Source organism: Uranotaenia lowii, chromosome 3 (assembly GCF_029784155.1).
Source record: "Uranotaenia lowii strain MFRU-FL chromosome 3, ASM2978415v1, whole genome shotgun sequence".
Lineage (NCBI taxonomy): Eukaryota > Metazoa > Arthropoda > Insecta > Diptera > Culicidae > Uranotaenia > Uranotaenia lowii.
Genome location: NC_073693.1, coordinates 211,396,910 through 211,423,468, shown reverse-complemented (window position 1 = coordinate 211,423,468; position 26,559 = coordinate 211,396,910). Strand labels below are relative to the sequence as shown.

Below are 26,559 nucleotides of genomic sequence, written 5' to 3'. Positions count from 1 at the left end.
TGATACGCTGCTCTTCTTCCTTGGACGGCATTTTGACAACTGAAGAGTGTATTCCAAAATCAAAATAGAAGCAACATACTACACACACACACACCTTCAAAATGAGGGGTGTTCAGGTTTTTTAAATGCAAAATTGAAAAAAATCTGCCGCCGGCCGTGGCCTAGAGGATAGCGTTCCAGTCTTCTAAGCCAGAGTCCATGAGATCGAGTCCCGATCACGGCACACATAGTACTCTTTCTGTGGTCTGGTGGTTTTAGCATTTGTAAGATGCTAGCCATAATATCCTTGAAAGATGTACGCCTTAGAGTTAAGTAAATTAGATCTCTTCAAAGAAATATGAAGTTTCACTGAGATCCTTTATGTGTGTGTTCGTTTTTTTAAAGTTGTTATTGACCAAATTTTGACCGTATAACCCTTTAGTGTTGAAATCGGCAGAAACGTGGTTTCAGTAGAGGACAACAGTAATCTTCGTGTGCAGATAGGCAATGAAGATCACGTTTTGGGTAAACGAAATCGCTGGCAGTGTGGCAGAAGAAGACGAACGAATAGAAAATGCAGAAGGGTGCCGTGACGAAAAACGAGAAAAAACGGAAAAACACGAGAAAGAAGATCTTTAAGAGAAAAAGGTGATGACACTTCGGGGAGTGAGACGCCGAGACGGAAACAAATGATCGTTGCATCCAAGACGAAGATTTTGTACGAGCACAATCGAGATTTTCAAGATCACGCGAAACGAGGAGTGCCTCTTGCGAATTAGTTCGACGAAAAAAGTAAATCGTAATAACACTATTAGCCAAATGATTTGAAACACTAGTTTTCAGTTGTGATAAATAATAAGTACTCGGGGTACACTGAGGTTTTTTTAACGCGGTTTTTTACGCTGTATTTTTTTACGAGATTTTTTTTACGCGATTTTTTTACGCGGATTTTCGAATTAACGCGGATTTCAAGATGACTTTTTCAAAACAAAACACTTCACAATCTTTTTGTAGTTGGGAAAATCTTAGCTCTGAGACTAAGAACGTGATAAATGAGATCTGAGACCTGAGACCTGAGACCTGAGACCTGAGACCTGAGACCTGAGACCTGAGACCTGAGACCTGAGACCTGATACCTGAGACATGAGACATGAGACTTACAAACCTGAATTATGGGACTCGAGATCTGAGACACGAGACATGAGACATGAGAACTGAGACTTGAGACCTGAGATATGAGACATGACACATGAGATGTGAGACATGAGACATGAGACCTGAGACATGAGACATGAGGCATGAGACATGAGACATAAGACATGAGACATGAGACCTGAGACATGAGACATGAGACCTGAGACCTGAGACTTGAGACATGAGACATGAGACATGAGACATGAGACATGAGACATGAGACATGAGACATGAGACATGAGACATGAGAAATGAGACATGAGACATGAGACATGAGACATGAGACATGAGACATGAGACATGAGACATGAGACATGAGACATGAGACCTGAGACATGAAACTTGAGACATGAGAAATGAGACATGAGACATGAGACATGAGACATGCGACATGACACATGACACATGACCATGAGGCATGAGACATGAGACAAGAGACATGAGACATGAGACATGAGACATGAGACATGAGACATGAGACATGAGACATGAGACATGAGACATGAGACATGAGACATGAGACATGAGACATGAGACATGAGACCTGAGACATGAGACCTGAGACATGAGACATGAGACATGAGACATGAGACATGAGACATGAGACATGAGACATGAGACATGAGACATGAGACATGAGACATGAGACATGAGACATGAGACATGAGACATCCCAAGTAACAATTTTAGCTTTATTATGGTCAGCAAAATATCGTTTGGACTATCGCATTAATCTTCATAAAAAGCTAAAGCGCATTCTATAACATCACCTGGATTCTAATAAAGCCAAAATCAGGCTATTTGGCCCTACCCTAGAAACGTCATCAAGACATATAATTGTTGGTCATCAATATTGGTCACCAAAGCTTTTAAAAAGCTATTATAAAACATGTTAGAAATTTTTGTTTTTTTTCGGTTCTGTCAGTTCTCGGAGTTTTTTTTTTATTTTTTCCAGCAACCATAATGGTTGATGAATGATGATTGCATTATTCAGATATGATCTGGTAAAATTAATAGCTAAAAAAACCAATGTTTTAACCATATATTGAGCTTCCTTTCTACTGCCAGTCAAGATTTTAGGTAAAATGTATATGAAATAGTATCTTAAAATAAATGCGCCTCGTTAAATCTGATGGTCAATCATGATGGAATTGATGGAAACAGGCCTGAAAAAATATTTTCCAATGCTTGCATTGTGAATCCATCAACATGGCGTCATTTTGTGCCCTTCGATTTTGCAACCAACATGGCATGAGTCAATTCATAGTTTTATTATGGTTTAATGATGACCCCAAAAAAAGCTACGATTTGACGTTTCTCTCGCAAGCTAACCAATTACACGCTAAGGTTGAGTTCCTCATTTGTGAGTTGTTAATCATTAGTACAGTAAATGAGGACAGACTTTTTGAATGAAAAGGGATTGGTTTTGAATGACCCGTGGAATAAATCATGAGTTGAAGTCAAATTTCGTTGTCTGACGCCATCTTGAAATCCAAGATGGCGGCTTCCGCTGAACTTTAAAATGGTGTAAATGACTTGAAATCGCATGAAACCCCAACAAAATGGGTATCGGGTGAAAGGGCTAAACGAGTAGAAGTTGAATTTAACTATCAGACGCCATCTTGAAATCCAAGATGGCAGCATCCGCTCAACTTTTAATGCTTAATGCTGACAAAAAGTCGCATTAAACCACCACTATACGGGTATTGGGTGAAAGGGCTAAACTAGAAGTCGATTTTTTTCTTTCCGACGCCATCTTGAAATCCAAGATGGCAGCTTCAGGTGAAAATCGCTTGAACACAACTTTTTTCACGTAATACTACATTAAAACTACTATTTTAAGACAATTTAGATAATTTTAAATCACTTTTGTTATGATTTTTTCATTATGTTTCTAATGCATTTAGCACTTTTCTTGTTTTGTTTATAGTTTTTGATTTTTTTGCCATTTATGTAATTCTATTATTCCTATCATGCTATTATGTTTAAATTGTATTGGTCTTATTCTAGCGAAAACTATAAGGTTATGTTGTTTCTGTTAACCGTCTGATTTAGGCACATGTGCCAAATTCGATGTTGCCAAAATCGAATGTTGTCAAAAACGAATGGGGTCTGTATTGTGGTGGTTTTTGTGGGATTTTCAGTCACTTACTAATTTTCAGAGAAACGCGAAAAGAGATATTTGACTTCTATCATTTAGCCTTAGCACCCAATACAATATATTTGGGAGTTTCATGCTATTTTCATTTATTTACATTATTTTTAAGTTCAGCTGAAGCCACCATCTTGGATTTCAAGATAGCGACAGAATGCAAAAATAAACTTTTTATAGCTTATCTTAATGGACAAACCACCATATTTTGGAGGTTTCATGCTATATTCAATGATTTAGAGCATTTTTAAAGTTTAAAGAAAGCTGCCATCGTGGATTTCAAGATGGCGTAAGATAGCAATATTCGACTTCTACTCGTTAAGCCCTTCCACCCACTACCACCTGGGTTTCATGTCATTTTAAGTCATTTACTACATTTTAAAGTTTAGCGGAAGCCACCATCTTGGATTTCAAGATGGCGTCAGATAGCGAAATTCAACTTCTACCGGTTGATTTCTTTCAACTTATACCCCTATAATATTGGTTTTATGCGATTTTCAGTCATTTACAGTATTTTCAAGTTGAGTGGTAGCCGCCATCTTGGATTTAAGATGGCGAAGGGCAACGAAATTTGACTTCTACTCGTTTATTACTTTCACCTAATAACCATATTGTGAAGGTTTCACGATATTTTCAGTAATTTACAGCTTTGAAAATAATAGCGGAAGCCGCCATCTTGAATTAATGATGGCGTCAAGCAACAATTTTTTTCCTACTATTTGGGCCCTTTCACTCAATACTCATGTTGTAAAGATATTCATACCACTTTCGGTGATTTCAAGTTTTCAAAGATGTATTTTTTTTAAATTTTAACTCAAAACCAACACGCATAACTTACCAAAAATGTGTAAAAATGGGAGTTCCAATTCAAATATGTGCTATCTAATCTTAGCGTGTCCTGTTTTGACATCTTGATCGAGAACTGTCACTAAGTTTTATGGCGGTTTAATAATCATGCACTGAGTGCTATTATAGAACATGCAAAAAAAGCTTGTAGCAAACTTCTAGGTTTGTGTTTTATTATAGTTTAAAAAAAGCATTCACAACTCTTTCAAAATAACTAAAACAGCATGTTTAATAAAAGTTTTATTAGCGTTTTCAAAACCATCTAAAAACATTAGTCGAAAAAAAATTATAAGCATTCTGCATGACCATAATAAAACCGCCATAAAACGAGCTGCAAAAAAAAGCCATAATTAAACCATAATAAAACTTCCTAATGCTAGTTGGCATAATCTGTGTTACTTGGGATGAGACATGAGACATGAGACATGAGACATGAGACATGAGACATGAGACATGAGACATGAGACATGAGACATGAGACATGAGACATGAGACATGAGACATGAGACATGAGACATGAGACATGAGACATGAGACATGAGACATGAGACATGAGACATGAGACATGAGACATGAGACATGAGACATGAGACATGAGACATGAGACATGAGACATGAGACATGAGACATGAGACATGAGACATGAGACATTGGACATGAGACATGAGACATGAGACATGAGACATGAGACATGAGACATGAGACATGAGACATGAGACATGAGACATGAGACATGAGACATGAGACATGAGACATGAGACATGAGACATGAGACATGAGACACGAGACATGAGACATGAGACATGAGACATGAGACATGAGACATGAGACATAAGACATGAGACATAAGACATGAGACATGAGACATGAGACATGAGACATGAGACATGAGACATGAGACATGAGACATGAGACATGAGACATGAGACGTAAGACCTGAGACATGAGACATGAGACGATCTGAATTCCATACTGTCAAATAAGCCTCACATATTCTACTATTCTATTCATCTAATCGATTTTGTTTTTTATCTTTAAAATAAACTATCATAGTATGCAAGTTCTTAAATAATCATGGTTCTTATGCGTCTTTTAAGTAACGTACTTTTTTGCCCGGATTTTTTAATTAAAATGGATTTTACGTGGATTTTCGATTTACGGGTTTTTTTTAAGCGGATTTTCGAATTAACGCGGTTTTTCGAAATAATGCGGTTTTTTTTTACGCGGTACAAAAAAAAACCTCAGTGTACTTACTTTTGGTAAGGTCTTCAGAGAAGTAACAATCACAGAGAAGTTTACAGTTTTGAAGTGCTTACTGGTCAGAAGTTATGTAACAAGAAAATCAATAAAAATATCAATCTTAGGATATGTAAAGTTAGTTTTAGCACTGATCACACTGACATGACACTTAGAGCAAATATTCAACGATTTTCTGTCTATTTTTTATGTCAGATTTTGTAGGTTCGCAATACCGACGGCAGGTGGCGAACCTGAAAAATGTAACAAAAAATGTATCTGTTTAGCCCGATTTTATTGTAGAAATTGCCTCTTTTTTAAGTCAGGTGGCATTTCCTAACTGGGATAGAATTTCTTCAAATCGATCGATGCGCGCTCTGGAATCGATATTGCTTACTGTTGAAAAAATCGAGTGTCCAGTCAGTGTGGTCAGTGGTTTTAGATTAATAAAAAAAAAAGAAAAAGGTGTCCTGTTAATTTCGAATTGTTGCTATTAGAAACAAAAAAACTACAGTTTAGAAAATCACGTTTTCCCGTAACATTCGCTCAAATCAATATCCCCTTATGCAATTCCACCATTCGCAGAGTCCACTGGATCGTCGACAGCTGCAAAGCAAAACATTCCATGACATTAACATCTCAACATAACAAGGAAATATACGATATTTAAATATAATTTAAAAAAGATTTTAATATGTACATTGTATCAAGCTACTTTTAAACCGTACCCATCAATTAATTTTCAACCTTCATGTTCCCCAAAGGCAAACTCATTGATTCAGCTATCGACTAAATCAACTTCGGTGAAAGTTTTTCCGGAGTTATTTCGGCTGCCAATTAGTAGCTGCAAATAACGTTGGACATTATCGTGCCGGGTGAACATCTTGACAAGTCGCTTCCGGGACAAAATATCCCCCGAAGAAGCCAATCCTAGGCAGGAAGGGAGCCAAAGACTACGACCGATTCCCTGGCGTTGGCCAGAGTCCGATGTCATAATTCATCATTATTTATCGTTTGCGTGGCTTTCGATGTTCGCCATCAAAACAATTTTCCCGCAGCACAAACGGCAACTAATCATCCCCAAGTCGATGGACTCGCGCGCTTTTGGAGAAGAGAAAGCTTTCAAGTATAACATTTGTCTAGTTTTGTCTTTTTGAAAAGTGCAAAACTGTGTGTAAAGTTTGGCTGAAAATAAATTCGCAATATTATAATGATAAGTTACTTCAATGAAAGAGCATCTGCGTTTTGAGCTGGATCAACGTGCTTTACAAATTTGTGCGCTGATTAAGTTGCAAGAACTCGATCAATGCAACTTGAAGCTCTCTAATGGGCAAACGTTAATAATGTTCCAGTTTTCACATTCTAATTTTCCCAGAAGGCACTCCAGGCGTAATAAGCTGAATATTTCACCATGGCATTACTTATTAATTTTCCTGCCAGAGTCAGTCCTGCCAGAAAAAGCAAGGGAAAGCTGGTAACGAGGACGATTTTTCTTCCAGGACGAGCTAAGAAGTTTGGACTTCGATGGAAAGAGTCCTTTGTATAGTGGATGAACTCGCGGAAGTTGCGGTTTTGGCATTTTTTCCTGATATCTGGGGGTAATTTTCTTCGGCCGCGAAGTGATTTATGTGCCGCCGGGATGTCATCCTTCAACCGGGATAAGCTTGCTGATGGGACTTGCATCCGATCGAATGGCATCTTGGAAAACATGATTTCTTCCAGATCCGGAAGAAAACCCTTACTCCTTGCATTTGGGGAAGCAATGTTGCCAGTGAATGGAGAATTTTGGAAGACACCATGCATTCCGAGATGACATTGTTCAGAAAAAAAACTATGTTAATCCCTAAACTATTCTTCCAAACTGCTTAGAAAAATATAACCCATCAACCAGTTTTGTCAATAAATTGTTACCCACAACGCTATCTAGCTACACTGCCAGGTCCATCCAACAGGAATATAAAACATCGAAAGATTTGAATCACGGGAGAGCAAAAAGTAACATATATAGGGACGAAAAAAAAAAGCAGAACGGCCAGAAACAGCGCCACGGATATCTGTGGTGATTTAGATTTATTTGTATTGCTTTCAAAATTGAACGCCATAAATCACTTCTGCTGCTCGATACACATTTCGTGATTGATTAATCTAGGAAATTGAGTTCCCGAAGAAAAAAAATCCTTCGCTGTTGTTATTTTAAGAGATGAGTCTTCCGGGGGAAGAAGACAACCTACCTAGATAAATAATAGGAGAAACAAATCCATTCCAAAAATTGCGGAAAAAAAACCTATTTAAACAAATGCAAGTCTATGATTTGACTCCCCCCTGAAATCTTAATTCTGAATTTTTCAATTGAGAATCAGAATCCATAATTGAGAGTTGATATTTCAGAATTGAGAATTCAGAATTTAAAATTCAGAACTCTGGATCTCCGATCTGGAATCCGATAACTTTTTCCTCGCAATTCTTGATGTTTTCAATTTTTTTCAAAAATTAAATAATAACAATACCAAAAATAAATAATAACAATAAACAATAAAAAAAAAAAAGATTTCTTATTACTTTTCTACTCAAGACCATCTTATAAACTCCAAATAAAAGTAAATTTTACTGATTCGATTGAAAATAAATCAGAATCAATGTTTCAGATCGATACTATTTCTGCTAAGACTTTAATAAACTATTCCAAATGATGTTTCGTATTCTGAACTAGAAATTTGATGAAGAATAAATTTAAAGCAGTCTTGTTTACAAATTTTAAATCAATGTTTCCGGAGCACCAAAAAAGAATCCGATTAAAAATTTCAAATAAAACAAGAATTAAAAGCTTCGGACAAAAGAATCAATGCACAGAAATAATGCATAAAATATACCACAATAGGTTTAAAAAAAGTTGAATCTGAGTTCTAAAATAAATTTCAGATCAAATCAGTAATTGACCATAATTCAGAATTGTTAAGCAAAATATAATATGTAGATAATTGTAGATAATTGTAGATAATTGTAAATCTTCTATCATCTTGATTGACTATTTTCATCATTTGAAATGAAAATGTTGATCAAAAAATTCCGAGGTTGGATCATGAATTAGAAAAAATGTTTAGTTACGAATTGAAATGTGAATTACCAATTGGGATAATTATATTCATTTATAAATCAAGAAAATTTATTGAAAACACACACCTTATTGATGTTTGATTTTTATTTTGATAAAAAAGAAGAAAATATTTATTTCAATTTAAGTGATCAAAGTGAGAGATATTTTTTTTATATTCATTTTTTCCTAGTTATTGAAAAATAAGGCTAACTCAACTCATTTTTGAAGTTCACAATAAAAATTTAACATATTTGCGTGTTCAATTTATCATCAAAGGATTTTGTTGAGTGACCAATAAAAACTGATAAAAATTAAAATATCAGGAATTCTAAGTTTTTTTTTGTAGTTAACAAAGCAAATTAAAATTGATTTTGGAGTTACTACTTCCAATCACTTTTCAAACTTTCCAAAGATTAATTTAAAAATCATGATCGATTCCACAAAGAAGATTTTAAATAATCAAAATAAGTGAAAGGAACTATGTTTTTCTTATTTAAAATTTAGATTCATAGGATTTAAACAAAATTATGATTATTCAAATTTAAAAAAACAAAACGTACTAATTAGAAAAAATAAAATAAAATATAAATAGTAAAACCATAAAATTAGGTGACTTTGTTTAAACATCAATACAAAATATGGAGATGAATTTAATAAAAGTTTTAAATTATTTTAGAATAAAAAACATTTGAAATTATTACTAAAAACTTAATTATAAAATTCAATTGGTTTTTAGTGCCTGTTTTTCAATGACTTATTCAAATGAATTTTTAGTCATGATTTCGAATCTTTTGTCGGATTTGGTCTTAAGCCTTTACTTTTGTTGACATAGAATCATAAAAATCAATCATTGATAACTGATGAAACAAAAACATGCATGAAAAACAAACATCATTCTGAATTTGTTTATAATTCTTTAAATTGAGGAATAATGATTCGCTTCGATATTCTTATATAAGAAATACAATGATCTAAAAGTGAAATTCTACATTTTATCATTGATTTTTTTTTCTGAAATTTAACAACAAATATTCAAAGTGGGATTTATTTCCTTTGACAAATTTGATGAAGAAGCAAAACGATTTGACTTTCGCTATAAAATATTTCTAAAATTCAATCTGGTTCAAATTTTTGTTTGAAAAATTTGTCAAAACTCGTAATTTACGGAAACAAAACGAAAACTTTTTTTTTCCGTCAAAATTACTTGCGGTCTTTGGAAAATTTGTTCATTTTTAAACCTTTTTTCAAAATTATTCAATTTTTTTACAGTTTGTCAAAAAAAATGCTGAAATTTCTCAAATGTGTTGAACCTATTTTTAAAGAAATTTAAAATAGAAAGAAAACTCATAGAAAAAACTAAATAATTTATTCTGATTCAGGGCACTCGAATTAATCTAGTTATGCTCATAAATTCTTTGCACCTAGGAAAAATGAAAATTTAGTTGCCTTGTAGAAATTATCAAAATGTGATCAAAATTTGAGTCGAGCCAGGCATTATATCGTAAATTTAACAAATTTAATTTACGAATTTGAGATACCAATCTAGTTGAACTCAGCATTATGTTCTCTATCTGTAGGTTTATGGTTAAGGATTTTGTGAAATATTAGGCTTCATATCTTTGAAAAAAACGCCTGAATGAAATGTGATCCTTATGAAATGGTTTCAAAATTTTTAGTTCACTTTCAAACTACTATTTAAACTATACTAAAACGCAGATGAAAAATTTAAAATTTCCTACTCAGTTGACACTTGACGGAAGCATTGGAAATAATCCATTGGAAATGTCTAACTTATTTGCAACTTTTTTTTTTCAAGAAATGTACACTTCTATTACTGAGATTGACCGAGATAGGGAATACTTTTCAATCATTCCAGATTTAGCGTGTGACATTCAAGTAAATGAAATTGATTACAATAATGTTTTCGAAGGACTTAGAAAACTTGATGTTTCTAAAGGAGCAGGACCTGATGGACTTCCCCCATGTTTCCTTAAAATTTTGGCGGCCGAATTGACCGAGCCTCTTCTAATTCTTTTAAATATGTCATTAAATTATAGGAAAGTACCCAAATTTTGGAAAAAATCTTTTTTAATTCCGATTTTTAAGTCCGGAAAAAAATCAGATGTACGAAATTATAGAGGAATAGCTATTTTGTTTTGCCTCCCAAAACTCTTTGAGTCAATAATAAATGAAAAAAATTATCAACCAGTAAAAAAATATTATAACGAGTAAACAACATGGTTTCTTCAAAGGACGCTCTACAGCATCAAATCTTCTCGAATTCGTTACAAATGTTATCAATTCTATGAGCAAAGGCTTTTATGTTGAGGCTATTTATACCAACTTTAGCAAAGTCTTTGATCGCATTGACATACCCCTTTTAATCTTCAAATTTGAAAAAATTGGCTTTCATTCAAATCTTTTTTGTGTGATGGTCCCACAGGCCCATTTGGCACCTTCCTCCACCCCATACGCATCTTTTGAAGTGGGAGGGACAGTTTATCCTTAGGATAATATATATTGTTTATTTCATTTTATCAATTTCTGTACGACTTATTCCTCTTACTCCAGCGTATGACCATCACCGTACAATTTCTATCTGATGCTTCGTCAGATCTCCATCACTATTGTATTATCTTTTTTAAGATTATTCCTTTTTCCAAATTATCTGTTCCACGTAATTTATTGCCAGGTTCTTAAAAGTGTTTAAGTTTGGACTGTTTTTTAAGGCTTCGCGGTAGGTTGTTATACATTTTCAGTCCGTTATAGAACACAGAACGTTTGGTCATCTCTTTTTTCGAGTTTGATAATCTAAAATCATGTGCTCTTCTTGTATTGTATCCGTGTACATCCATTCCGTACTGCAACCCGTCTAATAGATTAGCTGGAAGCAATCCTTTAATCTTTTTGTAGATAAAAATCAAACTGTTATAAGCAATCCTTTGCTTGACTGACAACAATTGCAGCATATCAAGCATTAAAGAACTAGGAGTATATCTGTTGCATCGTATAACTACTCGCATTATTTTGTTTCTTATTCTTTGCAGCCGATTTGTTTGTTTTTCTGATACATGAAGCAATATCGTAGCACAATAATCAAAATGTGGCATAAAAACAGATTTCACGTAAATTATTTTTGACCAAAAAGTCATATATCTATTTATTCGACAATGTACACCATATTTAATGGCAATTCTCTTTATGATGTAGTCGATGTGAGCTATGAAATTTAGTTTTTCATCGATTTGTACTCCTAAGTATTTAACCTGACGTACTTTTTCGACGACACAACCATCAATTAACAATTCTGTACAAACTCCAATCTGTCGATTTCCAATAATCATCCAGTTGGTTTTATTTAAATTAAGGCACAGTTTTCTATGCTTCAAAAACTCTGCATTGTTTTTCAAATCTGAATTTGCCTCTGACATCACGAGCTCTAAGTCTTTACCACTCCAGTAGGAGACGGAATCATCTGCGAACAGTTTAAAACTACCATGACGTAAGCAATTTTTCATGTCATTGATGTAGAGTATAAACAACAAGGGACCCAATACACTTGCTTGGGGAGCCCCTAGACTGTTTTCTCTGTATTGAGAGTAAGATGAACCATATTTTGTTCGTTGCATTCTGATATTCAAGTAATTCTTAAACCAGTTTAAAATCGTACCATTTATACCATATTTCATAAGAACATTTACGAGTTCTAATCGATCAATTGTCTCGAATGCTCTTTTGAAGTCTAGAAACACAGCCACTGTGTATTTACCGTCTTCGATATTAATTTTCCAATTACGAAGTAGTAGGTTTACAGCAGATTCAGTAGAATGCTGCTTCCTAAATCCTGACTGCTCAGCAATCAAAATGTCTTCACGCTCAATAAAGCGAAAGAATTGCTTTTTGACTGCTAATTCTAGGACCTTTTCTTGGATTTCCAACATGTTTATAGGTCGATATGATGAAGCCTCTCGTGCATTTTTCTGTTTTTCAATAGGAATCACTGTTGAACATTTCCAGGTATCGGGTACTATCCCTGTTCGAAGACTTGTGTTTATGACATCTCTCAATGGAATTCCTAGTACAGGTAATGAATCTTTAAAAACTTTTAGAGAAACATTGTCGATATCCGCCGTGGGTTTCATATTGTTCACTATTTCATCAAACTCTTGACTACTTATCGTTTCGAATGTGGGAAAGTTTCCACCATTGTGACTAATTTGATTCAAGCAGCTATTATAGCTTTCCGGAATACTGTCATGAATTTCCATAACGCTATCGATAAAGAAGTCATTGAACTTCTGGGCAATATCAGATTCATCTGTGATTTCAGCTCCGTCAAACAAGATCGAATCCCTTTTGGCACTATTTGAACTTATTAATCGTTTTATCGTTTTACAGATAAGTTTTCCGTTGGATTTGTTTCTCTCTAATTCCTCTTGAAAAGATTGATTTTTTGCTTCCATAATTTTACGAGAGTACTCACTTCTCACTACCGTGTATTGACGCCAACTTCTTTCACATTTCGTTATTAAAATAAAAAGAGTTTATACAGTTTGTCTCTTTGCTTTTTCATTTCACTAAAACTTCTGGAGTACCATTTAGTACCCGTACCAGTACCATTTAGAACCAGTTTTTTACGAACACTTCTCGGCTCCACAAGTGCATTAACACTGTTTTTTAATAATACAGCTAAACGTCTTACCGACTCATTAAAGTCTGCGCATCTCAAGGTTGGCATACCTGACCAAGCAGTTGACGCAATGCATTGGCATCATACCGACTCCAGTCGTTTACAATGTGGTAGCCCTCACGTACGTCTTCGCTATTCTCAAGTCCAACATAAATACTTATTGTCTCATGGTCTGACACGCGAAAATCTTCGAGAATATTAGCTTCTGCATTGTCCACATTTGTAAAAACTAAATCTATCCTGGAAATGCTGGCAACTGTTATCCTTGTGTCTCCGGTTACGATTTGATGAAAGCAATTTGCCTCCATGATGACACGTTTCAAAGCTCTGGGCTCTGCCAGCTTATTGAAATTGATGTTAAAATCTCCACAGAAGATATTGTCAATTCCATCTGCGACAATTTCACTCAGCCAATGATTGGAAAAAATTGGATGTCTAAAAAACGGGCAAAGCTTGCACTCGGGGAATGATAAATTCCTCCAAATACGATCTGTCTTTTACCATCGCTTAGTTTCCCTGCCAGGATCCAGTTCATTTCAGCATACGCATTCAACAGAATGTCAATTTTGAAAATATTCTGTATATCCATCGTAACACCTCCAGTATGTCTTCAGTGCGAAAAGCAGTGAATCATGGTGTAACCAACTATATTCAATGTGTTTGAGTTCAAACCTTCCGTTAAATGCGTTTCAACTAGAACAACAATTTTCGGCTTTAGTTCTTCAACAACTACACAAATTTCATCAAACTTGCTAATCAGTCCGCATACATTAAGATACAAAATATCAGAATGTGACTGCTATTTACCATAGTCGATAAATTGTCTAGCTTTTGAGACTTTTCGTTTATATAACTCACAATCATAACTCCATGCAGGATGATGAATATCAACTTGTTTTTCTTAATCTGAATTAAGAGAGTCGTTTACACAGTTTACACACTTTTCACATTGAGCAGTGCACTCATTCACATCGTGGCCTTCGCCGCATTTAGCACAACACATAGACTCCTTGCAATTATCTGCTTTATTGCCAAATTTCCAACATTTATAACTTCTCAATACGCTGATGGCCTCATAATTTTTGCATCGTTTCCATCCAATAATTACTTTTCCACGTTTTATTAATATAGTAAACGTTTCTGGATCTACTTCAATGGTAGCAATCATCGGATTATGCTTCCATTTTTTATTTTTCTCAACTTTGACTACTGCAATAACTGAGTTGATCAAGTTATTTTGCTTTTTTAATAACTCAACAAAATTCTGTTCACTAAAGTCATCTGATTCTACAAAGCTTGGGTTTGGCTGGTTGTTTGATTTCTACTGTATATTTTTTTCCGAAATCTTTTAACGAATGAGTCATAAAACTTTGTGCATTTTCTTTTGAAGAACATCTAATCAACACTTCACCTGTAGATTCAACCTACCGCACAGAAATCACACCCAATGACACTGTATCTAATTTAGATTTTAAATCTTTACGCGTAATATTTATTTGCTGTTCATTAGTTGGTCCTAATCGAACTGTTTCTTCTAGCTTCGCTAAAGAGTCATTTTTACTTTTTATGTTTATTTGACCTTTGTCGTGTTTAACCGGCGTATTAACATTTTCCGTTCGTGTACTTACATCTACCGCTTTTTGTGTAACAGTTGTCTTCTTTAGAGTAAGACATTGTTGGTGTTCTATCGCTGTCATTCAATTAGCGCTTTTTTAAAGTTGAACGCAAATGATATCTAACCACTTCGTTTCTATCCTTTGTCTCCGATCTCGAAGTTGAATTTAATTCATCTCTAACGATACTCTAAACTTGTTGTTTCAAGTCTGAGAAAATTAAATTTTGGCTACTCATTTTTTCGACTTTATCGTTAATATTTATCATCTCCTTTAAATTATTCAAATTCGTATTCAAACTTGGATTAACTAAACAGTCATCGCAAACGAAAACAGCATTTTTTTATTTGTCGCAAAACATCGTAATTTTTACACACCGCGTGCGGTAAGCAGCTGATGTGGAAAGCTTTTCTACAACTACCAAAGCAGATCGCTTGGTCATCGGGATCTGTTATTCTCCCGCAGCATCGAGAACATAATACGGAACTCATTCTCTCGCTCTCGTCCATCTCCACGCATACAATTTCCAAATTATCCAAATTTATCCAAATCTGTAGTAGTGACCTCTGGTGTGCCTCAGGGGTCTCATTTAGGGCCTCTCCTTTTCATACTGTTCGTTAATGATATTTCTTCAACTCTCAAACGGATTGAATACCTTATATACGCCGATGATATTAAACTATTTCTGAAAATAAAAACAACCGAAGATGTTGAAACATTTCAAAACGAAATCAATGTTTTCTTTGAATGGTGCAACAAAAGTTTACTTCAGTTGAATGTTAAAAAATGTAACTCTATATCATTTAGCAGAAAACAAAGTTACCATATCATTGAAACAAAATTAGGCAATCAACCAGTACAAAAATGCAAAATTGTAAGAGATCTCGGCGTCATACTGGATTCGAAACTTACGTTTGTAGAACATCAGAACAATATCATCAATAAAGCAAATTGCATGCAAGCATTTGTTAAACGTTTCAGCAAACACTTTCAAGACCCATACACCGTAAAGTCACTTTATATATCCCATGTTCGTTCGATATTGGAGTATTGTAGCATTATATGGAATCCTAATTCAAATATTCACGAGCAACGCCTCGAATCTGTTCAAAAACAATTTTTGTTATATGCGCTACGTAAAATCAATTGGACCACTTTTCCTCTCCCATCGTATGAATCTCGTTGTAAGCTTATTGATATAGAACCTCTCAGTAGACGTAGAGAATTTTCCCAAATTGCAATTGTAACTGATGTTGTTACACAAAGAAAAGCCAGTCCTGAATTACTTTCTAAACTCAATTTTTACGCTCCCTCCCGCCCATTAAGAAATAAACGTTTATTCTACATTCAACTTTACGATAAAGACAGTGCAAAACATAAACCTATTAATCAAATGATGTACAAATACAATTCACAATATGAAATTATAGATGTAGCGATGAACAAAACACAATCAAAAAAGGCATTTAAAAACAACTTCATACAACAACAAAACGATAGCTTACATTAGTTTTAAGTAGTTTTAAGTATTGTAGTCTACATAGTTAGACTGAATAAATAAATCCATCTGTTTATGACAAGTAATTATGAAATCATCAAAAGCGTCTAGATTATACAGCACCCAATATTGCTCCGATGATTAACGCCATTTTTCTAGATCACTGCGTCAACATAACGACTAGAACAGCGCCTTTTATAGAGCATCAATTTTGGTGCCATTATATGAGTGAAGGCTAGCATAACTGAATGTTATCTCAATCCTGACATCGCTGTGGCCGATATATTATTGGTCAATGCAAAACGATGCCGAGGAAATGAATCAAAAGTTATGATAAAAAAAACTGGAACCCGGTTGCAAAAACTGCCTGACTGCCATATTCCAGCTTCTTTTGACGATATTCATCCATCCATTCATCCATCCATAAGAGCTCTTATGTCGGCTATAAAAACGTTGATAAGAGTGCAAATTTAGTGGAAGGTTACTTATGAATGCCATTTTTACAGTCAGTGGCAGGCCAAAGGGCGACAGCATCAGTTCAGTTTTTCGCTGCCGTTGACATCTTTTGGATGTTTGGCGGAAAAGGAGAAAACGACGGAATAAGAACAGATCCTTGATTAACGAGAGCCCAACCAGGTCTATATTTGAGTCGTATGTGCGGGGAGGGAGACCGGAAAGAAAGAAAAGGACATCCCGAACCATGTGTCGCCGACGATTGTTGATTATTTCGGTCGGTTTATTGCTACTGCTGACGGTGGTCATAAAGCGGTCCGAGGCCATCGTTGGAGGGAATCAGGCGGCGCCACCGCCAGTCGATGATCCGGTTGTGTTTGTGCGTTTTGTGGGAAAATCGGCCCGAGTCGAGGGAACGAGAAATCGCCAAACGGGCCTTTACGCGTTTCGTGGCATAAGATATGCGGATGCTCCCGTGGGCGAGTTTCGCTTCCAGAGGCCGCGCTTCAAGCGACTAAGCGGTGACGTGGATGCGATCAATAATGGACCGCCGTGCCCGCAACCGGAACCGAACAATCCATACCGGGTGATTGGAAACGAGGACTGTCTTCTGCTGAACATCTTCACGCCGCAGATGCCAGATGAAACTACTGGTCTTCCGGTTGTAGTTTGGATCCACGGCGGCGGATATCGTTATGGTTCGGCGGCGCAATATGGAGCGGAACCATTAACGCAGAATGGTGTCATATTTATTCCCATTCAGTATCGTTTGGGTTCTCTGGGCGTCATCGGCGATGGCAGTCGGGATTTTTCCGGCAATCTTGCACTGCTCGATATGGCCACTGCCGTACGCTGGGTAAAGGATTACATATCGTGGTTCGGCGGTGATCCCAATCAAATCAAAGTGATTGGACAAGGATCAGGAGCAACTGCCGCAATGGTTCTGTCATCAGCCACAATGGCCCGCAGTTCCATCACCGGAGTCGTTGCCATGTCCGGATCATCACTTCAACCGAACTCGTACGATTCCGAGCCAACGACGACTCTGAAAGAAATTGTAGCTAAGCATGGCTGCACAACTGGAAATGAAACTGAAATCGTCCGATGCATGAGAGCCAAGTCGTTAGATGAAATTATCAAAGTCGATAGTGACCTACAAGTTAGTCGCCTGAGTGGACAAAATGCAGTTAAAGCATTAACTGGCAATGTCGGTGTCAGTCCAGTCGTTGAGCAAAAAGATGACGGCAGAGGTCTGTTAGGAATTATGACTGAGAAACCTGAAAAAACTATGCAAGAAGGAAACTTTCCCAAAATCCCCCTCCTTATCGGAGTCACAAAAGATGAAACTGCCAACGGAATCGACGTGAAAGAAATCGAAAAAACTTTCGCATCAGCTACAATGTTCCTGCAAAAAACTAGCAAACTTGTAGGGCTCGACGGTTTTCTCAATCTCAACAAATCAATTGATCTCCTCGATTCCTTGGGCAGTGTCCTACCGCTTTCGAAATATCTGGAAATCCCGAAGACTTGGAACGTCACTCAAATCTTCGGCAAACTAGTGGAAGCCACAACCGATGCCATGTTTAATCTTCCCGCTATCGTCACCGCTCAATCGTGGAGTAAATCCTCCAAATCTTTCTTCTACAGCTTCGAGCATCGATCAGACAACACCAAGGGAGCGGACTTTCTGACTGGCCTTCCTCTGGTTGCAGCACGCAAAAGTCCAACCCCCCAACAAAAGCCGGAAGCCGTAGCCCATGGCGATGAGCTGGGAGTCCTATTCGATACCCACGACATCTTTGGCAACCGAATCGATTCGGCCGCCGTCAAATCCAAACGCGATATCAACGCAAGGCAATCGTTCGCCACATTCATCGCCAAATTCGCCCACATGAATGCCAGCAATCCTCGAGACGATAACCTTTTCAAGCCGTTTAGCAGCAGCGGGACCCCCTACATCCGGATCGGAGAGAAGATTTCCACCGAAAATGACTTCAGGCAAGCACCGGGGATTGAATGTTTGCGCCGCGGCATCAGATAAAAAAGCGAAAAAAAAAGTTTTAACAGTCGAATCATTCATCTTGTTTTACAGATTCTGTCAACTGTCCATTTGGGGAGCCCAGCTGGAGGCGCTTAAGTCTATTTCGTGCAAGTTCCTGGGCGACGGGCTGGGAGGCCTGGGAAAAGTTGTCGGAAGTGTGACGGGCCTGCTGGGAGGAGCGGCTCGTCCGGCGCCAGGAAAAGTTTTCGGGCTGCTTTAACGCGACGCGGCAACAAAGTTCGAGATTTGAACATTTTAAAGTATGGCAGTAAGAATCAATAAATCACCGCTTTCGGATTGATGTTTTGTCCTTGGCTGTAAATTCATGATTGATAATGGGGAGAAAATAAGTTAAACATAATTTTGAATCTGTTTTTCTGAAGCTAACTGTTTGAACCGGAGGTGTCATTGATGTGCATTGAAAACTTCAAAATCATTAAGTTATAGATTTTTGAAGTTATAAATTTCAAACTTTTGTTTATTAAAAAAATGTGAACTCCTAACTTTTGCTTGAAAATCGTGAAAACGAAATTTTTTTTGGATGAAACTTTGATGAAGTAGCTTAAACTTTTTTCACAGCTTCGAATCGATATGTTTTGAACTGGTACATGAATTTCTTCACGAAAAGAATATTGCCAGATTTAACTTCCAATAATTGATTGTTTTCGGAGATCCAATGCACATTGGGGAAAATAAACCACGAAGAAATTCAATAGGGGAACATGCTCTATTATGCGCCACCTAAGCGAATCGCTGATTTTCTATGTATTCCACGTACAAATTGTATTGAAAATGGGTGCAATCGTTGAAGAAAAGTGTTTTCAACAAATGCCTATGATATTTAATTGCTCAAATTGCTATAGTTGCTTCAAAAACTTGATTTTTAAAAACCATATTCAAAGCCACAGAACAAAACTGTGTTGCGAATACGCGCCGCTGTGTATTCAATATGCGCCTAGCAGCCGAACACACCCGAAAGCAGCCGAAGACCAAAAACACACCAATACTTAAAGACACTTTGACTGAAAAGAAAATCAAAATGGACTAATCAAAATTTTGAAAAAAATGAAAGTAGATTTTTTGGGCTGAATTAACGCTCAAAATATGGTTTTAGACTTTTTGTTCATTTTCAATGAAAATTGGCCTTTTTGAAAAATTAATGCTATTTTCAGCCTACTACGATTGGCGCGTTATAACGAGCGCATGAGCCGTGATAGAACATACCCATTAAAAGCATACCTTTGCGAGTTCAGTATGATTTTTTAGCATAAAATCATAGTTTAGATTCTCCTCTATCGATGTGTCAGAAAATATTGTCTTATTCGTTTTTCTCTGCTTGGTGACACCTTATTCAAAGTGTTTTAAAATTTAGATCAAAATGATGAAAAACCTTAATTGTGAAATTATCAAGACACAGGGGCATTTAAAGGAAAAATTCATACTTGCCATGACCAATCACAGCATTTAAAACATATTGGTAATATTTTGCAGGATTCAAATGTTTCAGATTCTTCAAAACAAAGGTGGCGCGTATTAGCCACATGGGGCGTTATATGAACTTTTCCCCTACCTTCCATCTTACATGAACCAAATCTCCCTTTTATTTCGTAACCAATCCAGAAAAAAACACTGATTTGGACTAACAAAAAATACCTATCTTCTGTAATTTTTTTTTTAAGGAATCTTGAGTGATTTTCTTCCGAGAAATCTAATAGAGGCTGTTTGAGCTGCCGCACGCATTGTAAAATGGAGCTATGTCTGTTTTAACCTTAATTTCTCACTTTTTTACATATTGCAGAGAGGCATGTTCGGACTTCATAATTTTAAACCAATGAGGCCTATGTTATGTAGTTTTTTCTAAGAAATCGAATGAAGGCTAATTGACCCACCGTACGCTATGGAAAATGAAGGCTGACTATGGCTATTTTTACCTATTATTCTCCTACATTTTTCAAATAAAACAGAAAAAAACAAGATCTGACTTTTAAACTCTGAACCAAATGATACTTATCTTGTGTGGTTTTTCCCGACGAATCAAACAAAGGCTATTTGAGCCGCCGCACACAGGGGAAAACGATGTAAAAAGGTGATCAAAATTGTTTACGCCAAAACGGAGCGTTTTAGACCCATAGTGTCTTCGTGACATTTTACCTACATTCAAAGCCCTTTAAAATGAGCTTTTGATAAAAATGATTAAACCACCTAGCAGTGAGATAGAAAATTTATTTTTTGTATTTTTCATTTTAGAGCACTTATGCCTTTGGCAAGTTTTTATATTGTAAAAAATGTAGCAATTTTGTTGAAGACGTCAACATCATAGAAGCTAACCGAAAAAAGTTAGAAGGGTTCAAAATAAAAAAAAAAATTTTTTTATCAAAATTTTCAGTATTTTAACGATATCTTTCCAGGCTGAGCTTATTCGAGCAAGATATGTTTGAAAGAGTTTTGAGTCACTTAAAATCGAACAGTTTTGTGGAACACACTTAATAAAAATGTTAAGACTGAAACGAGTTAGATTGGAAAAACTAAGAAAAAATAGCTATTTTCGAACACCTGTATCTTTCTAGTTCGGTTGAGTTCGGTTCATTTTTTGGTTGCATTTGAATCAGGCAGGTTTCAACATTATAAAAACATAGAGTTTACAATGTTATGTTGTTTATTTTGTAGCTTTATAAATGATTAAAGTTAGCTATTTTCAAGAAATCTAGAGGAATTTTTTTTTGCATTTAAAATTAGCTAACCGAAAAACAAATTCATCAAGTATATTGTATTGTAAGCGTAAAGGTAGATGATAAGGTTCGTCAATGGAGGCTTAAAAACATCATACGCGTTCGGGAGAATGATTTGGCTAAAGTTTCACCAAAATAAAAACGGTTGCTAATTATCCGTTTAAATAAACTTGGAATTTGTCCTCTAGATTCCTTGAAAATAGCTAACTTTAATCAATTATAAAGCTACAAAATAAACAAAATAACATTGTAAACTCTATGTTTTTATAATGTTGAAACCTGCCTGATTCAAATGCAACCAAAAAATGAACCGAACTCAACCGAACTAGAAAGATACAGGTGTTCGAAAATAGCTATTTTTTCTTAGTTTTTCCAATCTAACTCGTTTCAGTCTTAACATTTTTATTAAGTGTGTTCCACAAAACTGTTCGATTTTAAGTGACTCAAAACTCTTTCAAACATATCTTGCTCGAATAAGCTCGGCCTGGAAAGATATCGTTAAAATACTGAAAATTTTGATAAAAAATATTTTTTTATTTTGAACCCTTCTAACTTTTTTCGGTTAGCTTCTAAGATGTTGACGTCTTCAACAAAATTGCTACATTTTTTACAATCTAAAAACTTGCCAAAGACATAAGTGCTCTAAAATGAAAAATACAAAAAATAATTTTTCTATCTCACTGCTAGGTGGTTTAATCATTTTTATCAAAAGCTCATTTTAAAGGGCTTTGAATGTAGGTAAAATGTCCCGAAGACAGGCCTAAAACGCTCCGTTTTGGCGTAAACAATTTTGATCACCTTTTTACATCGTTTTCCCCTGTGTGCGCCGCACGCATCGAAAACTGGATTTAAGACTATTTTAACTTCAATTTCCCTACATTTTTCAATCAATTCAAAAAAAGCTTGTTCAGACACGAAAATTTTGAACCAAATAAGCCTTATCTTATATGTTTTTTTTGAGGAATCGAACGCAGGTTATTTCAGCCACCACACGCATCACAAACTGGAGTTATGGCTGTTTTACCCTCAATTTACCAACATTTTTTAATTTAATCAGAAAAACACTTGTTCACACAGGACAAATTGGAAACGAATGGGTACTGTCTGGTGTTATTTTTTCCGATGAATCGAATGAAGGCTGTTTGAAAAAATTGAAAATTTTATGGGGAATTAAGGGTAAAGGGTGATACGGTCAAAATTTGGACAATATAAACTTGACGTATTTCTTTCAATTTTGCATTTAAAAAACCTGAACACCCCTCATTTTAAAGGTGTGTGTGTAGAATGTTGCTCCTATTTTGATTTTGGAATTCACTCTTCAGTTGTCAAAATGCCGTCCAAGGAAGAAGAGAAAATTTTGCTCGCGCATCGCGAAAATCCGAGCTACTCGCACGCAAAGCTGGCAAAATCGCTAAAAGATGCCAAATTAACCGATACAAATGTAATTAAAGTATTTGGGGAACGTTTGTCGACAGCCAGGAAGTCTGAATCGGGGGAAAATCGAAAACCGGAAGCCGCTGAGACGACAAAGAGAGTTGCCGGTAGTTTCAAGAGAAATCCTAATCTCTCTCTCCGAGATGCCGCAAATAAGCTGGGTGTATCGTCTACAACTATGCATCGAGCCTAAAAACGAGCCGGACTATCGACTTACAAGAAGGTAGTGACTCCAAATCGCGATGATAAACAAAATACGACGGCCAAAGCGCGATCCCGGAGGCTGTACACGACGATGCTGACGAAGTTTGACTGCGTGGTAATGGACGACGAAACCTACGTCAAAGCAGCTTCCGCGGCAGGAGTTTTATACGGCAACAGGAAGAGGAAAGATAGCAGATATTTTCAAGCACATGAAACTGTCAAAGTTCTCGAAGAAGTACCTGGTTTGGCAAGCCATCTGTACCGGTGGCTTGAAAAGCAGCATTTTCATAACTTCCGGAACTGTCAACCAAGAAACTTACGTGAAAGAGTGTTTGAATAAACGTCTGCTGCCTTTCCTGAAGAAACACGCTTGTTCCGTACTGTTTTGGCCGGATTTGGCATCTTGCCATTACGGTAAAAAGGCCATGGAGTGGTACGCCGCCAACAATGGGCATGTGGTTCCCAAGGACAAGAACCCTCCCAACACGCCAGAGCTCCGCCCAATTGGAAATACTGGGCTATTATCAAGCGGAACCTAAAGAAGACCAAAATAACTGCTAAGGACGAGCAGCAGTTCAAGGCAAACTGGCTTTCTTCGGCAAAGAAGGCGGACAAGGTGGCTGTACAAAATCTGATGGCAGGGGTTAAGCGTAAGGCCCGGCAATTCGGATTTGGAAAAGCAGAAGCCTAACTGAGTATTTTTCCTGAATTTTATACTAATTAAACTTGAAAAAGAAATTTAATTAGATTTTTTAAATAAACGATTTCACCGATTTACACGCGTTTTTTCTTGACCAAATTTTGACCGTATCACCCTTTAGAAACGGCCATATCTCAATTTTCCGATGCTTGCGGTGACTCAAGAAGCCTTCATTCGATTCCTCGAAAAAACAAACCACTAGATAGGTCTCATTTGCTCGAAAATCTTACAGTCCGAACAAGCTTTTTCTAGTTTTGAAAAATGTTGGGAAATTGATGTTAAAACGGCCATAACTCCCTTTCATGATGCGTGTGGTGGCTCAAACAGCCTGCATTCTATTCCTCGAATAAAATCACACAAGATAAAATCTTCCAGTCCGAACATGCATTTTACTCAATTATCTGAAAAATGAAGGGGAATTGAGGGTAAATCGAGCATAACTCCATTTTCCAATGTGGTGGCTCAAACAGCCTTTAATCGATTCCTCGGAAAAAGTCACACAAGATAGGTCTATTTTTGTTCGAAATTTTCTAGCCAAAAAAAGTGTATTCTGGATTGTTTATAAAATATAGGAGAACTAGGCGTTTGAAACTGCATTTGTCATTAATTTTCCGGGCATTTTCACTGGAGGAAAACATATTTTCATAGATTTGGTTCACCTAGGATGGAAGATATTGAATTTTCACTCGGTTTATACACTTTTTGTCATTGTGCAATGGTTGATTTGTATTATTTTAAGAAAATACAGATAAATGAATCAAAATTAATGGAAATTTTGCAACTTATGCTGAAAGCAAATTCAATGTTTGAAGCTTTCTAAACTTCTTTTGATTTTGCAAACAAAATTGAGGCACTTAGGATCAGAGGGGTGCAAGTGATTTTTTATCAAAACTGAGATAAACTGTTTTTCGGATAGTTAAAGTATAGATTAACATTCTGTAGAAGACACAGGTCAAAAGAAAAATTATTTCGATATTTTTAAGCTATTTTTAAAAAAACGTGTCAATGAAAATCCTGTTTCGTTTGGTGTCAGAAGGGTGCAAGTGCACTTGCACCCTTCTGACACCAAAGGATTATGCTTTTAGGCTGATTTCATTAGAACGTATACATTTTTGTCAGTTGAAAACAACATCATCTAGCTCCGACTAGGATTTTCTACTGGTTCTGACCAGGATAACCCAAAGTCCCCAGATAGAGAAGTGATGAAAAAATCTCTCGGATGAAAGCTCAGAGGATTCAGAGTTTTCGACAGGCTCTGATCATGATGTCACATACTATCCCACGGAACAAAATGAAACTTCTAAAGGTTCAGATGAGACGTTGGTAGTTTATAAAAAAATTACATTAAGTCTTTGAAGGAATATTTACATAACTTTTTAGGAAAGAGAATTTTTATAATAAGACAAAAAAAAAATGAAAAATTTAACATCCACGGTTCTTCTGGAGAATCAGAAGTTGCTGCTGCTGCAGTTGCTAGCGAGATTGAGTCCATTTTTGGAGAGTCAACTGGCTATTCATCTAAACCCCAAAAACGCCAACGAAATCAGCCAGTCTGGAAACTCATCTTGCGAAAAAAGCTACGAAACCAAGGGGAAGCGTACGTTGGTTCTACCGGAAAAAGCGACCAGCTAAACAATTGATTCCAATCAATGAACACATATGCAGGTATTCTTGTGTATCCATTAAGGAAAAAGAGAGATTGAAAGTTTTCAACAAATTCTGGGAATTAGGATAGTGGAACATGCAAACCTCGTTCATTATGAGTTGCGTAGAAATTTAAAGCCCGAAAACGTAGAAAATTAAATGTGTGAACAAAAACAAAACATCTAGTATCATATTGAAAATACTCGTTACATACAGGTTCCAAAAGGATGCTATCATATTGTTTGGAGTCAGAGGGGTGCAAGTGTCATTCTTGGGATCAGAAGGGTGCAAGTGAAAAATATCAATAAAAGTAGTTCGCCGTTTTAACATAAATATCGCAAAAACTTTGGTTTTTCTTTCAGAATCGTTCATTTTAGATCTCATGAGACACACTCCATCGAAAATTTAGTAGAAAAATTGATTCGATAATTTTGATTTAGAAAAAAAACTTTGAGGCCCGTTTTCTCGAAATCATCATTTCGGCACTTGCACCCCTCTGATCCTAAGCGCCTCAATTATTATGACTTAACGATTCCCTCATGGATCCAAATAGATGTTTAAATATCATGAATTGGAACGCTTGATCTTTGCCGGCTAACCAAGATGAGTAATTTTTATTTTTGAAAACGCAAAACATACATATTGCTGCCATCACTGAAACTTTTTTTAAGCCGGACAATAACTTGAAAAGCAATGCTTTCTTTAAAATTTTGCGAAAAGATCGACTTGATCGACAAGATGGAGGTGTAGCTACTGTCATCAGTAGTCGTCTCAAATTTAGACTTCTTCCTCCTTTTAAAATAATAGTCTTAGAAACAATTGTAATTGAATAAACCTCTATGGGGAAAGTTATAATTATTACCGCATATTTGCCTTTCTAATGTAGCGTTGAAAAGAAAAATTTTTTGAAGGGAGATTTACAAAAACTCACCAGAAACAAATCTAAATTTTCTGTTATTGGTGACTTTAATGCAAAACACCGATCTTGGAATAATATTTAATCAAATTCAAATGGGAATATTTTATTTAATGACTGCTCTGCAGGTTATTAT

General features: G+C 36.1%; 2 protein-coding genes across 2 annotated transcripts in view; one reads left to right on the top strand and one right to left on the bottom strand.

Annotated features, from left to right (window-relative positions):
• The window catches only part of LOC129758005 (acetylcholine receptor subunit alpha-like 2), a 205,091-nt gene that overhangs the window by 62,105 nt on the left and 116,427 nt on the right, over window positions 1-26,559 (bottom strand). The gene's annotated exons all lie outside the window — the stretch shown is intronic.
• On the top strand, window positions 16,823-19,093 carry LOC129758004 (pyrethroid hydrolase Ces2a). Its single transcript, XM_055755423.1, has 2 exons — window positions 16,823-18,753; window positions 18,848-19,093. Exons 1-2 carry the CDS (start codon window positions 17,003-17,005, stop codon window positions 19,014-19,016), a joined length of 1,920 nt encoding a protein of 639 aa, XP_055611398.1. The 5' UTR covers window positions 16,823-17,002; the 3' UTR covers window positions 19,017-19,093.